The 17950-nt window shown below is 36.9% G+C and overlaps 1 protein-coding gene across 3 annotated transcripts; it reads left to right on the top strand.

Moving 5' to 3' along the window:
• The first annotated feature begins 382 nt into the window (after positions 1-382).
• Rap2c (RAP2C, member of RAS oncogene family) lies at positions 383-16821 on the top strand. 3 transcript variants are annotated; one of them, XM_077106371.1, is made up of 5 exons: positions 383-455; positions 2053-2563; positions 2685-2845; positions 5414-5725; positions 14331-16821. In XM_077106371.1, the coding sequence occupies exons 3-4, from the start codon at positions 2771-2773 to the stop codon at positions 5690-5692; spliced, it is 354 nt and encodes a 117-aa protein (XP_076962486.1). In that variant the 5' UTR covers positions 383-455; positions 2053-2563; positions 2685-2770; the 3' UTR covers positions 5693-5725; positions 14331-16821. The 3 variants fall into 3 exon arrangements, with proteins under 3 accessions (XP_076962486.1, XP_076962484.1, XP_076962485.1); XM_077106369.1 differs by having other exon boundaries at positions 2053-2845; XM_077106370.1 differs by lacking the exon at positions 383-455 and adding an exon at positions 1767-1902 and having other exon boundaries at positions 2053-2845.
• The last annotated feature ends 1129 nt before the right edge of the window (positions 16822-17950 follow it).

The following is a 17950-nucleotide window of genomic DNA, read 5'->3' as shown; positions in this document are numbered from 1 at the left end:
CTCCAAAACACAGCCAACATACTCGGCGATATTAGAGTTGCCAACAGGTGAGACGACTTCAAAAATAAATAAATAATAAAACTTTCTGTTGTGCCAGTTTAGTAAAAGAGCAGAGACTTGATATGATTGCTCAACATTAGCTGGATCAGAGAGGAATTTCCAGACTCAGTTACAAGAATGGCTGGTGGAGGGCTGAGGATTCCACCAGACAGTCTGGAGACAGCTAGTCAGGGACAAGAGCAGCAGAACTCCAAATCAGCAACAGCACGTGTGGAAGGAGCAGTGACCTATGGGGAGAGTCATAATTCATAGACCAAAGCTCTTCCAGCAGAGGGCAGTGCCTCAGATATCAGGCAGGGCCCAGGACAGCTAGAGTCAGTGCTGGGGACTTCGCTGGAGAGATTGCACCAGCTTCTGGCGGTGGAGAAATTGAGCTAAACTGTCCTTTGAATTCTGTAAGTGGCATTGGGGGATACTGAGGAGGGACAGTGGAACCTCACACTACTGTGATTTGCCTGTTTTCTAGTGTCTAAAAATTTGGATTGGGTATACATGTCTATTCATACAGTTTAGCCATTACAGCTTTTAACTAAGGAAATTTGGGGTCATTTTCACCAAGTTAACCACCGAATCTCTCAGTTTCTGGGTGAACTTGAATTTTTAAAAAATGGAGTGACATACCTAAAATATAACCTAGACTTCTGACCCTGGGGCCTGAGGAACTGACACAAAGTTTACAAGTAGAAAGTCAGCAGAGGGAAAAATATGTATAAGAAGTAACAATTTTATCTAAAAATGGAAACTTAGTGTTTAACTCTGGAGTTATTGTTTTTGAATTTTAGTGGCTAAGAAAGATGGCCTTTAAAACAAAACTTTAAAGTGGAAGAGCCAACCATGCAAAATGTTATACATGCAGATAATCAAAAATTAAATGAAAGTAGTACACAGGCCTAGACCATGTCCAATCAACTCTTCCTTAAATATTGGTCACCTTTTCTGCTGTGTAGTGGTTCAAATCAAATGGGAACAAAACCGTGTAGAAAGTCTAATGCTTTTGTTTTGAGTCTTGGTATTTTTAAAAAGAGGAGTGGCTTTGGTATTTGCTAGCGGAGTCAAGGCAGATTTGCTGGATAATAAAAGTACAGTGTGTATTTAATTGCCACGCACAGCTAAGTAAAACAAACCACATATGAAATAAGCGCCAAAGCCGAGTCTAAAGGCAGTCTGTATACATGTCTGAGAAAAAGATCAAGTGGGAAGAAACACCAGCAAAGATAATAAACTTCCTGAGCTGTTTTCTTTTTCCTGCAACTTTTAGTCCAGGGATGTTTGACGTTCTTCCGATTGCTAGATTATTAGCTGGCGGTCCTCGCCGGGCCAAGAAGCGGATCCAGTACTCAGACCCAGCTGGTGGTGGCCGAGAAGCCAAGGGACTTCAACGGGTTTAGGGGAGGGAAAGTCAGCAGCAGCTGCGGGCGGGAAAGTAGGAACTCTGGAGGTTCTCAGAGGGGCACTTTCTCAAGGCCTTAGCCCCGACCTGAAACTGTCTGGGCCGCCTGCCTCGCTCAGCAGGGCGCGGCCCCAGCGCCACCCTGCTCGCCCGGGAGAGGTGGGACTTTCCCCACCGGAAGTGATCCCGTCCAGTCTGGGGGAACTGGGGCACCTCAGCCAGTGTGTCAGGGAAACCCTTCCGGGTGTACGCTGGGGGTGGGGGGTGGGGGGTGAGAAAAAAAAGAGGTGGGTTCGCCTAGAGTCCCTGCGGCCGCCGCCGCCGGACGGCCCCCGCCCCTTTCCCCTTGGCGAGCCGCCGCGCAGGGGCGGCCCTCTGACATAGGAGCCAGCGGGTGGCCATGGCCTTGGCTTGACAGCCTCCCAGGCAGCCGGGTTGGTGCGGACAGCTGGGTAAGCGGTGGCGGCTGCGGCTGCGGCTGCGGCTGCGGCTGCAGCTGCGGCGGCAGCCTGTTCTGAGTGGGAGCTGGGAGAGATGGCAGCCAGGGCCGCCGGCTTGGGGCAGGGGTCAGTCGGGTAACGTGCGCCTTTCTCCTTTCACAGGCCGACGACCCCCGCAGGAGCCTGGGACCACAGACCCGCCCCGGCGGCGGTGACTGGAGCGGAGCCCGCAGGCCTGGACCGACTCCGTGGCGCTAGCAGGAAGCGGGGTCCCTGGGCCCCTTTGTGTGAAGGGCGGGGGAGGGGTGCCGGGCAACCCCTGTCTGCGGGCTCCTCCTTGGACGCCCTTTCCTCGGCCCCCACCCCTGCCCTCCTGGGGGCGTGCTCCGTCTCCCCACCCTCGCTCGGCTACTCGGAGGCTCGCCCTCCTCCCCACGCCCCCTGCCTGGGCTCCAGTTCCTATAGGAAGGGCATTACCATCCCATCCCCACCCACCCGACACTCCGCTCTTTCCCCTCCCCCTCCTTTAACTTCCTCTTCTTCCCCAGTCGGGCCCTCTGCTTCTCTGCACTCTCCTCCCCAGTTCGCAGATTTCCGCCCACCTTCCGCCTAGGCTAGCCGCAGCGCAGCTAGCGGGGTGTTCTTTTCCCTACTCTGGTAGGAGTTAGAGAAGGTGAGACTCATGAGGGAATACAAGGTAGTGGTGTTAGGGAGCGGAGGGGTTGGCAAATCTGCCCTTACTGTGCAGTTTGTCACCGGGACTTTCATTGAGAAATATGACCCCACCATTGAAGATTTCTACCGCAAAGAGATCGAAGTGGACTCTTCCCCCTCCGTGCTGGAAATTCTGGACACCGCAGGAACGGAGCAGTTTGCCTCCATGAGAGATCTCTACATCAAAAACGGCCAAGGTTTCATCCTGGTTTATAGTCTGGTTAATCAACAGTCTTTCCAGGTAACCTAACCGAGTCTTGTAATTTGTTAGAAGGAGGTGTGGTAATTCTACGTTGACTTTTGATTTGCTTGAACCGTGCGTTAATGACTGTGTTTTCCTTTTCAAAGTTGGACATGGCACATTTTTGAGGTTACTCCTGGCATGGAAAAGTATCGGGTGGTTTGTATAGACAGTGCTAAAGTAACGAGCGTCAACAAATATGTTAAAGTTATTTTTAAAGAAAAGAAAATGAAAATGAGATAGGTTGGTCTGAATTTGTTTAACCTGGAATATAACCTTCTGAAGTTGCTTATTCAATTCAACAAGTATTGATTAACCTACTCAAGGAACAACATCTAACAGATAATCTCGGGTAAATAGACAGCTTTGAAAGGAAAAAATTATTTGGAGCCCATTATCTCTTGAATAGATAAGACCTGGGTCTGCTTTCCTCTCCCACCCCCTCTCTGTTCTCTCCCAAGTTTCTCAACTACAGTCATAAATCTTAGTGCTGCAGGATGAAGAACTCAAGACCTGCCTTCTAGGCATTTTACTTACTTATTTACTTACTTGGGGGCATGTAGTAGGAAGGGAAGTTACCCATGGGAATGGCTAGTACTTAGAATTAATAACCACCAGAAATCAAGAATGACTCTCCTTTTCTACATTTGATCCAGATTATTTCTGGTATCATATCCTATATTTATAGAAAATATGTGAGTCTGGAAACAGTGAACAAGTGCAGATTTCTTACCCCAGCAGGGTAGCCAAACTGGATATGGTCCAATTTCTTAGGAAAATCTGTCCTGTCCTTCACTGGGAGACAGAATGAAGATTTAACATTATTTTAAGATATGCAATACATGTTGCTATTTATTTTTTGAAAATAAATAACCTCATATTGACCCATTATATTGACCTCCATTGATTTAGGAAATGGATATTTTTTTCTGCATTTAAGGTATGCACTTAGTGTTGCTTACTTGAGAGACTTTAAGTGCTTTAGCCTATGCAATGTGTTAATTTCACATTCTTTAGTATTTTAAGTTAAAGTACTATCATGAGTTTTTCCAGTACCCTCGTATAGCAACTTCAGAGATTATTTTTAAAAGATGACTTTGAAGTAAATGAATCAAAGCTTTTGGGACCAAAATAAAATTCATTTTATGTAGGATTAAATTCCAGACAAAAGTAGCATAAAGCATTCCCCCCCCCCAAAAAAGTACCAAAGTACTAAAGATGCTATTTGACAGACATTTTCTTTCTAAAGGCTTCTCAGGAGATTTGTTATTCTTTCAGCTGACCCTCTTGAGACTGGGAGTCTTTTGAAGGTTGTTTCACAAGATTTCCATTATATCCTCTTCTGTTATACACATAAATAGGCAGTATAAACCTGTAGCATTATTTCAACAGAGAGACTTAGACTCTTGAGCCCAAATGCCATGAGTTTGGATTCTCAGCTGAACTTGTGTTCTGTAAGGGCAAAGGGAAAAGAAGTTTAACCTTGAAGACGGAATTGATATGGGATCAAACCAAATTGTTGCAAATATAAGATCACTCTGAATTTTTAGAAATGTTCTTGGATTCCTTGTTTTCCCTTTGACCCGCCCACAAATGTTCTGTTTGTAACTATTCAAATTAAATACACATTTATATTTAAGGCAAATCACAGCAAATTTGAACTTGGCTGTTACTATGACTTATGTCCCTTGAATGACTATTTTCTGATGTATATACAATAAATTCAATCATCATTTTCAAAAAAAAAAAAGAAGGAAAGGAAAATCACAAAAATTGTAATGCTAGAGTTAAATCTATAATATTGTCTTAAGTTGATACACCTTCCCCCAAAATTATTGCTACTGGAAAATTGTTAAGACTCTTTTCTTCTGTAATTAATTGTAATTACTCAAGAAAAGTAGTACAGGAAGGGAAAAAAAATCAAGTAGTAAAAACAAACATAGGCAAAGAGAAGTATGACTTCTTCCCACCCAGATTCCCCCTACATTATCCTTCTTCAGTGGTGATCACCATAACAATATTTTCTACTGTACTTAAGTATATTTTAAGGTGTTTGATTTTATTGTAATAAAGACATACTATTCAATTTGAGTGTATTAATCTGTTTTAAAAACTGTTCTTCTAGGCATTACAAAGTATTTTTTGTTCCCACCTAAAAAACTTTCTCTCAAGCCCTCTTGCTAAATGGCTAGGAATGTATGAGTGCTGCAATCCTGTGCTTGGATAACAGGTGTTACAGGGAGCGATGACAAGCAGGCAGGTTTAGGGAGATGGCCAAACATCCTCATGTATGAATGGATTAATCATGTTTGGGAACTTGATTTTTTAATCAATATAGACTGAAGCTGGGAGAAGTGATAATATAAGTTTTAAGGTTAGTGCACTTAGCAGGCCTATAGAAATTATCTACTTGATGGAAAAAAAATAATGATGTTTTCTTTATTGGGGTGTGTGATTTTATTTTGGATTCAGCTTTATGTACTTATGGAGGGATGACTTTTGTGATACTATAATGCCTCTGTTATGCAAACACATAATTTTTCTTTCTCTTTGTGATTCTTTGAATAGGATATCAAGCCAATGAGAGATCAGATTGTCAGAGTGAAAAGATATGAAAAAGTCCCACTAATCCTAGTAGGAAACAAAGTGGATCTGGAACCAGAAAGAGAGGTTATGTCTTCAGAAGGCAGAGCTCTGGCTCAAGAATGGGGCTGCCCTTTCATGGAGACATCGGCAAAAAGTAAATCAATGGTGGATGAACTTTTTGCTGAGATCGTCAGGCAAATGAACTATTCATCACTGCCCGAGAAGCAAGATCAGTGTTGTACAACTTGTGTTGTCCAGTAAAAAGATAACCTCAATCATGGCCATACCGAGCAGGTTAGTTGTTAATGAAACTGTATAAACTAGGTAGTGTTTTGGTTTTTTTTGATGAAGTATAACAAAAATCTGGTTAACAGTAGTACATAGGATACTACTTAAATTTCTTTATTTTTAAGGTGGCATTTTCTTCAACATAAAATAGTCAATATTCAATGCAGAAAGCCTAAAAAATGCAGATAGACAAAACAAAGGTAAAAAAAATTGCCTAATGTTCCCACCTTTAAGATTTATTTTTTGGGGGCTGGGGTTGTGACTCAGTAGTGGAGCACTTGCCTGGTGTGTATGAGGCACTGGGTTCAATTCTTAGCACCACATAAAAAAACTAAATAAACAAAATAAAGGTATTGTGTCTATCTACAACTAAAAATATTTTTTAAAAGATTTATTTTTTAAAGTGAATTGCTGTTCTTCCCTCTCTGCCTTATTGATAACATTTCTTTGGGGTAAGTCAAAGGACAATACACCTTCACCCTGTTTTGCTGATTTAACATCTAAAATACACTGGAGAACATTCAGAAATCGTCTCAAAATATGATTAGTTTTGTGATGTTTCCTATGCATTTATGCTATTATACTCTGGACAAGAGAGTTGCTTTAATTGAAGCCATCAATTTACCATCACCAAAGTGCTTGATTTAACAGGATGATTATTTAATCAAGTTCATCCGTACCTTGTACTTGAGGCATTTAAGTGACCTGTGATGATAACAAATTATAATGCCACAATATACGTTGACTTCATTATGAATATATGGTCCACATGAGAATCTGGTTAAATCATTTGTGATGTGTTAGAAGGTGCTGTCCCAATTAATAATTAATGGAATTAATAAGAAAAATAAATCTTTATACCTTTCATTAAGTGTTAAAGGTTGTTTTTAATGAAACAAGTTTTGAAAAAGTAAGATTATATAAAACTTAGCACTTAAAATGAAATTATTTTATTCATATTTTAGTCTTTTTAGTCTTGATTGTAATGGAACAAATGATCTCACTTAGACAGTAACACTTAGATAATAAGATAAAAACAAACAATATTGTGGATGACTGAGAAACCACAGCAAATGCCAGACTAGCCCAATAATATCAGGAATGAAATTGATCTTTCTGAGCCAAGGCTGACCTCGAGTCTAGGAGGCAGTTTTGCAAATGGCAACAGGCATTTCAGATTGCAGAGATGATTCCTAATCAAAGGTCTGGCTTCATATGTGCTCCCGGGAGAAAAGACTAACGGTCCCTAATTTATCTTTGTAGACAAGGTCTACTGTCAAGTAGTGTCATCTTTGAAAATGAAGGATGACAACAGTGCTTCATTCAAAATGCTTTCACTCATCAGCTTTTAGCATACCAGAATATGTTGCAAACTCATTTATTTTCTTCTATCTAGGCACATCTATTATTTTTATAAAGTCACTGTTCAACCGTAGTCTAATTTTTGTTGATAGTGTCACACTTGCAGTATAGTTATTTCAGGAGGGGACAGACACTAGGCAGTTGAGTCCCATGCTATTGCTTCTGTAATCTCTCTTTTTAAATTGTAAGCCAGCTTCAGGTTTCAACAAGTTCTGTGTGGTAACTGCTTCTTTACCATTTTGCTCTTTTCTCTAACTGACACCATTAACTGGGCAGAGGACATTACTATATATGTTTTGTTTTAGTTTTATCGTCTTTATAAAAAATTGATCAAATCTCACTAAATTTTGCCAGTTTTTTCTCATCATGAATAGACAGCTATAGAAGGTAAATGGAATAACAATATTCTTATAGAGGGCCATTGTTAGCTAGTTGGCAAATTAATAATTTCTAAAGCTTTTAAACCTTTTTTATTCTGAATTATTTGATCTTATTTCATTTTGCAGTTTTTGTGATGTGACTTATTTTTCCATTTAATTACCTCTAGGGATGCATACATAGGAATTTTTTTAAACTCTAGCCAATTATTTTTATATTTCTTATTAATTATTATAGGAAATATCAACCCAGGCATGATGATGCATGCCTGTAATCCCAGTTACTTAATAGATGCTGAGGCAGGAAGACGGCAAGTTTGAGGTCAGCCTGGGCAAATATGAGACACTGTCTCCAAAAAAGTACTAAAAATCAGAAATTATTAATACTAATAATTACTCATTTTTCTAGTGATAGGTCAAGTTCCCTATGTGGTTTGTTGCATGGCTTTGTTTTTATCAGAGCAATACATGAATGAAGGTATAGACTTTGAAATAAAATATCAGCTGAATTTCTGAAAATATTGGAAGGGAACTCCCTGAATAAAATCTTTTATTAGAACAACGTCTATCATATGCAGATTTTTTTCCAGTGTCAAATAAGACTAGACTGCTATGTGTTGGAATCAGTAATCTGAGGCTAGTAAAGTTTGTGATTATTCTTGCTCACGATTCACCTTTAAAAAATAAGCTAATGGATTTCAAATCTTGTAGCTTGTGAGTCATGAAGCTATGAAGTCTGTCAGTCCCAAATCTAGATTGAAGATCAAACTTTGACAGGCAAAGGTAATTTGAGAGATGTTTGTCCTTCATATTTAGAGGAGTGCCTTGTCTAAGTTAGAAATAATAGCATGTAAGACAGACTGGGATCATTGTTGTTAATCTGTTGCGTTTAACTGAAAGGGAAAATCTATTAATGCTCTAAGAATTGTTCCTGATAATTCCTCACATTTATTTCTTACCACCTTTTAATTTGCATTATGGATCTCTTGCCCAACTCCTCCTTATCTTCATGGCTCCAAGGATTATTTCCTCGATTTTTACCCTCACATTGGCAGACACTTTAGTGTAAGTTTGGAAGCATGACCAGATTTTTTATACACAGTCATCATTCTGATTTCTTTACTGACCTGAGGAGGGGTACCATCAAATGCTTTGAAAGATCTCTTTTACTGTACAGCTGCAGTATAATATAAACCCAGGTCATTGCAACTCTCTTGTTGTATTCACTACATCATAGCTCCTCCATACTGGTGTACGTAATAGGAAGTCTGTTTTTTTAGCACATTGTTATTGAGAAGGATGGACGAATAATCTCATAATATGAAAGAAGTAAATCACAGTGCTATAGGAGTTCAGAGCAAGTAAAAAGCAGTCTCAACATTCTGGGCTCTTTGTTATGTGAGCCTGTCTTCTGCATTGTCAGATGTTTAGCAGCATCCTTGGCATCTACCTACTAGATAGAGATAGCATCCCCCCGGGTTCCTGGCTGTGAAAAATAAGAATATCTCCAGAAATTGCCTAATGTCCCCCTATAGCAGAATCACCCCTGGTTAAGAACCACAGAGTTAAAGGAGCTCAGGAGTGGTAGCATCTGAGTGAGGTCTTAGGAAAGGGGTAGGATTTGAGGGGATGTGGGATAGAGTTATTTCCAAACAAAAGGCATTTGATGAAGTAGCATGATAATATCTTAAAATAAGGGGGAAGTGCATTAAAGTTATCCTTTAAATGGACAATTTAGTATATGTTTTTGTCAAATATAGTTTTTTAAAGACAGGTTTTGAAAGATTCCTATGAGTCAGCCCGGTATTGATGAAAGTTATAAAGAAATAAAATGAGGAAAAAGGTGTTCTTTACTACAGCTTGAAGGTCTTCTGCAAGATTTTATCCATTTTCCCATGTATTATGGAACTGGTTCTTCTAATAGAGTAAATGGTGCATAAGAGTACCAAACACCAGGAAGCAAACTGAAAGAACAAAGATCATTATTTATGTCAGCCCCAGTTCATTATATATGTCAGCCTGAAGAAAAAAGGAGATTCTTGATTCAAGACTAGCTCATCATTTCACGTGGCTGCAGAATTCCTGGGATGTTAACAAAGGCTCCTAAAAGGCTGAACAATCTACGAATGCCATTTTAGTTCAGCTGGACTTTTTTCTTTTTCTTTTCTTTTTTTTTTTTTTTTTTTTTTTGGTGCCAGGAATTTAAACCTAGAGGCACTCTACCTCTGAGCTGAATTCCCAGTCCTTTTTATTTTTTTTTTCTTTTGACAACCAGTTTCACTAAGTTGCTAAGGCTAGCCTCGAACTTGCCAACCTTTTGCCTGAGCCTTTGGAATCACTGGGATTGTAGGTGTGTACCACAGTGCCCAGCGGAACTTTTTTCTAAATAACAGTGGAATTAATAAGCATTTTCAGGATTTTTTTAATGAATGAAAAAGGTAGAATCAGAAAGGTTTCTAACCTTTTTTTTTCCAGTTTTTCATTAGATACAATGTGTTGAGAATTTAGCAGATGTGAGGGGAAAATCCTCAAGATTAAATCATTGTTTGCTTTAAAATGCTGGCATTTTCATATCCAAGTTAAATATTATATCAGTAAAACACAGGTGGAATTCTATTGTAGTAGGGAGTTTGGTTGGATACTTCCCTTTTTTTCTTCTCCTGTTCTATTCTGTGTATCACTTCAAGTGGGAGAAATGGCTTATTTAAAATTCTCATCTATCATCCAGTTCACATGGTGAGCCAGAATGGAGTGAAAGAACTGAGTGGAGAAAGAAACATGCTTTGGAATAGTATGTACCATGAAGGCCTAGCGTGGGTCTGGGGTAAAAGGGAAGAACAGAGTTGCTTTGACCTCTCTGCCACCTCTCATTCTCCCAGACCTGCATTGATATCCACAGGGTTCATGGTTTGAGACTATTCATAGTGGATGGTGTCTAGTTAGACCTGCTCTGAGTGTGAAGGTGTCTGGTAATTAGAATGACTCTTTGTATATTTGTTCCCTCTTTAATTGCTTCCTTTTAACCTCAAGATTAGGCTTTTATTGCAGAATGAAATGCATATGAGCCATTGAGTTTTACTCCATTACCTCTCTGGCTTAGAATGAACCATCAGTAGAATTAACAAAAATTGCATCATGAAATTGGAGAATTGCCATCCAGGAAGTGTTCTAGCCATGCTACAGGGAATATTCTCCTCATGGGATTACTTCTCAGTGGAATTCTATAATTCAGAAGATAATGTCACTAAGAAAAATTGAAGTCTTGTCAGCTGTTGGGAAAACTTTTCCAATCAAAAACATATTCCCAAATTACTTTGATTAGCCACAGTGTTAGGAATATCACATTCAGAAAGTGTGATTTAAGCTGGGTGTGGTGGCACACCTCTGTAATCCTACTACTGAGGATGGCAGGTTCTAGGCCAGCCTGGGCAAGTTAGCAAGGCCAGGTCTCAAATCAACAAAATACAGTTGAGGGGAGCAGTACCTTACCAGGTCTGATTCAGTTAGCAAGTGGGATTGGATCATTTAGCTCACACTACTGTTTATTATCACTGGACCTGGTTTCACTACTTGAGATCTCAGAATTAAATCCTTCATGTTAAACTTTTGGGAGTTTTAAGTCTAGGACATAAGGAAAATGGCTATTCCCTTCTACCCTGGGTTTATCATAAATATTTTGGGTGTATGCATCCTTTCAAGCAGTATTCCACCTCCATTCATATCATAAGTATCAGGAAAATTAGGATAGAGAAATGAAACAGAAAATATTTTTTAAAATGTAACCTCTAGACTAGGCATGGGGGCACTTGCCTGTAATCCCAGTGACTCAGGAGGCTAAGGCAGGAGGCTCTCAAGTTTGAGAGCAGTCTCTGTAATTTAGGGAAACCCTGTCTCAAAAAAAAAAAAAAAAAAAAAAAAGGACCAGGAGTATAACTCAGTGGTAAAGCTACACCCTGGGTTTAATCCCCAGTACCAAAAAAAAAAAAAAAAGTAACATCTGTCAGACAACAGCCTGGTATTTCACTAATACAAATAATATTTAACTTGGATATGAAAATGCCAAGTAAAAATATGAAGGAAAATTCATTTTCAAAAAAATTCTTTGGTTAAATCCCCAGAATATCATGTTTCTCAAAGGAGAGAAAAAGAAAAATGACTATTATGATTGCACATTTATATTTGCTAAAAAAAAAAAAGGGAGAGAGAAAGAATGCTAGTAAATACCATTGTATTGAGAAATGGTAAATCCAGTTAAGCAAAAAAGACATTCACTAACTGCTAAGCCTTTCGGGAGCCTTTGTTAACATCCCAGGCATTCTGCTGCCTCGTGAAATGATGTGTTAGTCTTGAGTCAAGAATCTCTCTTTTTCTTCTGGTTGACATAAATAATGATCTCTGTTCTTTCAGTTCTGTTTGATACTCTTGTGTACCAATTTAGCCCACTCAGGAGACTGTATTTCACAATTTACTGAGCAAAAGGTTTGGACTGTTGTTTGATTGGTTTCAATTTTTTTTATTTTTTAAATAAAAACTTGTAAAAGAGTACAAAATAAAAACAATCAATTAAGCAAGTGTTTGAGCAGAAGCCTCCAGAGTTAAGATTTGTTGGGTGTCTTACTGGAAACTTGAGAGTGAGGACAAGGATAATCTGTTCTATATTGAAAGCAGCATTATACCTTTGCAATGTGTCTAGTGCCCTGTCAGTTAAAAAAGTACTAATTTGACCAGCTGCTTTTAAGCCTCTGGGATGTTTTCCTTTTTAAATGAATAAGAGTGTTAATACACTAAAAATTTTGCTGTCACTGTGGAGCAAGGATATTTACATTCTGCCTTCTGTGAAGTTCTAAACTGAGAGACACTGTCCTTTTTGCTTAACGCAAGATTTTGCTTCAGGATTTATTACTGCACAGAATTATATTACTCTTTTAAAAAGTAGCCAGGATTAATACTTTGTTTAAAGGTATATCTAATGTTAATATGTTGAATATGACTCAACATTTATCTATATGAACATTTCATTGGATTATTGTCATTTTGTGAAATTCGGATGAACCAAATGTTAACCAGGCTTTTGTGAGGTGGGAAGTGATGAATATATAAACTTTTATTTAATATATATTATGGTCAGTAAGCTGGTTTGTATTATTATTGTTGATTTGGGTTAGATATAAATAGTAACTACTTTCTTAGTTTGATTTCAGAGAAAACCTAAACATTTTATAAGTCTTTAATATTTAAGAGACACAAACATTTGAAAATCTCAAACTTTCTGTAATTGTTTATTTTGAAAAATGTAGATTCAAATTTATAGTTAATTTAATAATTTAAACTAATTGCAGGTAGTCTGAATTCCTAAAAATTCTTCATAAGGAGATGTATATGTAATGAAATATTGTTCTGTTTAAATAGGTATAAAAATTCAAAGTAGAATAAAAAAATACATACGTTATTAGTCTGGATATCAAAGACACAATCCTGGTCTTCTAGACATTTATAATACTTAAGAAATGAAAATAATACATGACATTTGTACAGTCATTTTATAAAGTACTTTCATATATTATGTTACAACAACCCTGAGAGAAAAGTCTTTTTGTCACTGTTTTAATAATGAGGAAACTGGACTTAAATAACCCATGTCCTAATTAACAATTAACTTTAATGCAAAAAATTCTTAATTTTAATTAGAAAAACTGTTTCTATGATATTTTCTATGAAGGAGGATTTTGTTCTGTCTTTTTTCTAATGTGTTTAGGTGGCAGAATTTCAATAATGATTGGAGCTACCTTCTTCAAAAGTAATCATGTTTATGATACAGCTACTAATAAAGCATTCTATCAGGCCCTTTGAACACTACAGAAGTACAGCTGTCAAATAAAATTAAAATTATGCATTTATAAACGTTGGTAGAACCCTTCCAGAGCTTCCACTGTTTTCACTTGGCATTCTTTCCTAGTTGCTATTCTTTTGTTTCTGGCTTTATGATAACATTTTTTATCTCCTATGTTAAAAAAACAAACATAATTCCATTCCCCTAGAAGCTAGTTGGTGATTCAGCACAGCTGAAGGACTTTGTATCTGTCTGAATAATAGATTCCCCCCCTCCACAATATTAAATAGAAGGGCAGAAATCTATCAGCTATAATAGCAGAGACTGAGGAATCCCAGTCACAGAGGTCCTTATGTTTGGGAGGATGTTCGAAAAAAGGCATACTATAGTGGGAAATGTGAACTGCTGCTGTCACCTTGCATTTAGCTCAAACTAGGGTACCTAGTGGGTGCTCAATATCTAAACTGTTTGAATCATGTTTTTTTTTTATTTTAAATTGCCAAAAAAGCTTTCTGATATCCCAGAATGCAATGTAATTAACGCTTTATGGTGAAAGTTTTTAAAGTGCCAGTTTGTCTCAATAAAATTAAATGAATGGGAAAAATTACCAAAAAATTAAATTGTAAAAATCTATCATTGTCAAGTTTACTCATAATTAATATGCATTTAATTCTAATAGCATTCCCAGTAAAAATATGAAGGTATCAAGTTCAAAGTAGAAGTATTCCACATTTATACTCTAAGATGGTTTAAACTAGTAAGAAACATTAATATTGCATAAGTATAAAGTCTAATAAAATTTTTAAAAAATCAACTGGAGTAGTTACACAGACACAGTATGTGATATCCAGTGCATCAATACTGTGCTTCTACTTTTTAATGACATTTCAGGGCCATAGAAAATTGCTTTTTTACTCAAACTGATGGAGAAAACAGTGAAAGTCCACCTGAAGATTCTTACTCTTGTTACTGCTCTGTTTCCAGTTTTTAAAACTATAATCTGTATTTCTATATTTTTATGACATTTTTATCTTAATTGCAGATAAAACTCAGAGGAAATTTGCACAGATGCTGCTTTGGAGAACTTTACAACCTGGGTTGCAGAACTGAGCCTTGGTAAACCTGTCTCTATTACAGCATGTTGCCATACATCTAATTAAGTGCATAAGGTCTTTGGCCTTCAAGATCCAACGACCTTAAACAAGAATGCTTAGCACGTTTACCATACGTTTAAAATCTGTTCTTTATCAATCAGTCCTTTTATAGCTTTCTAAGTTCTTATTGATGGCTAATATGCAAGGGTTAATTTTTAATATTTTCATTGATTTCTTTAATCAGTTTCTCAAGTTGTATTTATTAAATACTCAAACTCAGTATTACCTACTCAATGCCTTTTAAAAGAAAGTTATAATGGAGAAAAAAATTGAGCCTTAAACAAATGGTTACTTCTGTATATTACCTCGTACCAGTGCTTCATCCTATTTGTAAAATCTTTCTCCTTCAAATGGTTGGTTAATACTTTGAGACTTTGTTTACGTGTGGCAGTGTTGTAAAAAGAAACTAAAGATCACATTTTACCTGTATGGATGGAATATCCCTTTTTCTCAAGTGCAGTTTGTGCTGTGTTTTTGTAATTAACATATTCTGAAAAGTTACTATTGCTATTGGAAATTGACTATAGAACATTTAGTTGAAGAGTTAAGCTTTCGATTCCATTAGGTTTTCACATGTGTTAATCTCATTTACAGCATCGAATTGCGGCAGTAACATTTTCCTTTCTGTGAAGTTCTAAATTTAGTTATGACCTACTTAGCAATGCCTTTGAAAAGGGATATTGTATCCATGGTAAATTAATTGTATACCTAAACAGAGATAGCTCAGCTTTGCCTGTCAGGCTTGTAATTGACATCTAGTAGACTTCTGCACATGTAAAATTGAATTCAAATAAAATCATATACACTTTCTAGTTCTTAATATTTGTCTTTCTGAATAATAGTTTAAAGCAATATTTGTTAAAGTTTTCTTGCACTATCACGATTGCTTTTTAGTTATTTCTCAAGAAGCATGTTCGTAGTAGAGACAAAATCTGTGTAACAGGAGGGAGAATAGCACCAAGTCTCTGGGCTATTTTTTATTTTTGCAAATGTGCTTTCTAATAGCCATTGCCTTCCATGTTGTTTACCTAATCAGCACATTTTGTCTGAATACTTGAACATTTTAACAGTAACACAGGTATAGAAGCAGAAAGGAAATTTAAAGAGTGATTTTTTTGGTTCAGTTTTAACATCAACGAGTGCTTTTCATAGCAAAGATTTTTCAGTTGTGTAAGGTTGACAGTATTTTGCTGATGGATTTTATTTGGTTTTATTTGTGTGCTTTTAATTTGCAGAAGTTAGTAACTGCAGCTCACCTACTGCACCAAAGTTCTCGATTTTAGGAGCCCAGCTTTAGTCATTTGAACATGCTTCTAAATAAAACAAAACAAAACCAAAACTATACTTTTGATCTATAATAACCGCTCAATAACTTTGTCAAGGAAAGCTCTAATATATGCAGTGACAGTTTATGGAAGGGTGTGGCAATTTTAAATTTATATTGTGTGTGATGTTCAAATACAGTGATATCTGTATTCATGTGATTTATTGGTCAGCATGACCATTAATTATTGAGTAGAAATTGATTAAACTTTGATTTCCTTTTTTTAAATCGTGTTGCATTTGATTCCTGATCAAATTCCCCCAAAGTGAACTCTTGCTCTTAAATTTTGAATTTTCTTATGAAATTGTAAGTATAGAAGCAATTCAAACATTGTTTTTACTATAAACTGCTTGAAATGAATATAATTTAAGTTTGCACTTTAATACCAAACTTAAAACCAAACGCTCATTTCAAAGTAGGTTAAGTGATCATGATTTATTCTTATTAACTTTGTGAAATTCTAAAGGAATCAAATAATTCATGATGAATTAAATTTTCTGCAGATTATTGATTTTTATACAGTGTTTCTTTCCTATGGATATTGTTCCCTACCCTGCTCCCAACCCTATCTCTCTCTGTTAAAGTGTTTATTGTCATTGACCTCAGCTACAAATTTAACTTGAATTCACTTAGGATCACAGGAATCAGGGGAAAGTGATTTTAAAGGTGGTTTCTCCAGCACATTTTAAGAAAAGGGACCAAAAGTTATTTTAGCTTCCTCAATAGATTGCATGTTGCTTATTAGGATAATAAATTAATATTAAATGCAATATATGTCTTGTCTTTACTATGGCATCTGTTTAGGAGTTGTTCAAATCACTGCAGTAGGGCTCTGCTAATAAAATCATGTAACCTATTATCATGGATCTAATGTACTGTAACTTTATCGGTGAAAGGTAAAATCTCGAGTAACAAGTACAAACATTGAACAATTACCTATAAAGATTTGTAAAAGTAAATTTTTCCAATAGATTTCATTCTTGTCATTTTGTAAGACGACCCTGCAGTCCACCTGTTTGTAACTTTTTTAATAAAATAGACATCTGTATTACTGAGGTTGGTTTCTGTAATTATTTGGTGTATCACTTCTTGTTCTAGATTTCCTCACTTGTGATTCTTTTTCATAACTCCAAGTCTTTACTTTTAATCAAAATGATAATATGTATTACAGTACATGTTTAAATGGTAATTAAACATTGTTCACTTATTTCCTTAGTCACTATTTTGGCATATATGGGGGGAACTGAAATATGTCCTAACATTTAATATTTAATCAAGTGAAATAATTCATAAATAAATTGGAAATTATAAATAATGGGTAAAAAGAAGGTATAATGCATATAACTTAGCACAACTGGGCTCCATCCATCAACCTATATTATGCTGTTTTAGATGCTGTCCTTGCAGTCCAAAATGCCTTTTTTTGCAGTGAAAGCACTGATGTTTTCAGGGCCTTTCCTCTTTTTCTCCACTGCAAGAGTGGTGTCCCTCCATCCAGCAAGGTCAACATTTCTAACCAAGTGAATAACTCAGAGGGAGAGATGAGAGGCTGGAGTAAGGTTTAAGAGCTAAGGGAGGGGGCTGGGGTTATGGCTCAGTGGCAGCACACTCACCTGGCATGCGTGAAGCACTGGGTTCGATCCTCAGAACCGCATAAATGTAAAATAAAGATATTGTGTCCACCTAAAACTAAAAAATAAATATTAATAAAAAGAGCTAAGGGAAACTAACCAGATCTGCACTGGTTACCATTAGAGGATTCTTACAACAGAGGGGTCATGTTATCTCCTCCCCATTGTCCTCTTTTTCATTCTTTTCCTTGGAGAAGATGTGTCTAATCTTCACACTCCTTCAGTATAGATCATCTTGGGGTCAAGATCCAACATTGTAAGTCTTTTCATTCAGGTTTAAGGCAAGAACAGTATTTCAGTTAGGCTCCTGCTTTCACCTGTATTTTTCTAATTTAAAATTTACTACTATCTGGTGTTTTGAATTTGATTGTCCGTATTTTATGTGGATGAAACCAAGACTCAGAAAAGTTGACTTAAGTTCAAAAGACAAGGTCAAACAAGATGTTGAGAAAGGTTTTTTTGGAGAAGCTTTTGATGAATTCATCATTGGGTAGAGTCAAGTGGGTAATTAAAATTACAAAGCTCATGAAACCAGATTTTTAAAAAACACAGC

The sequence above is a fragment of the Callospermophilus lateralis genome, chromosome X (assembly GCF_048772815.1).
Source record: "Callospermophilus lateralis isolate mCalLat2 chromosome X, mCalLat2.hap1, whole genome shotgun sequence".
NCBI lineage: Eukaryota > Metazoa > Chordata > Mammalia > Rodentia > Sciuridae > Callospermophilus > Callospermophilus lateralis.
Note: the sequence above shows the minus strand (reverse complement) of the source record. Positions and strands in the feature narration are given on the sequence as shown.

Bases quoted from the DNA above. Each gene is read 5' to 3' on its own strand.
- Rap2c (XM_077106369.1), top strand. From the start codon at position 2,573: ATGAGGGAATACAAGGTAGTGGTGTTAGGGAGCGGAGGGGTTGGCAAA. The intron at 2,846-5,413 runs GTAACCTAACCG...TTCTTTGAATAG, and splicing joins TTAATCAACAGTCTTTCCAG to GATATCAAGCCAATGAGAGA.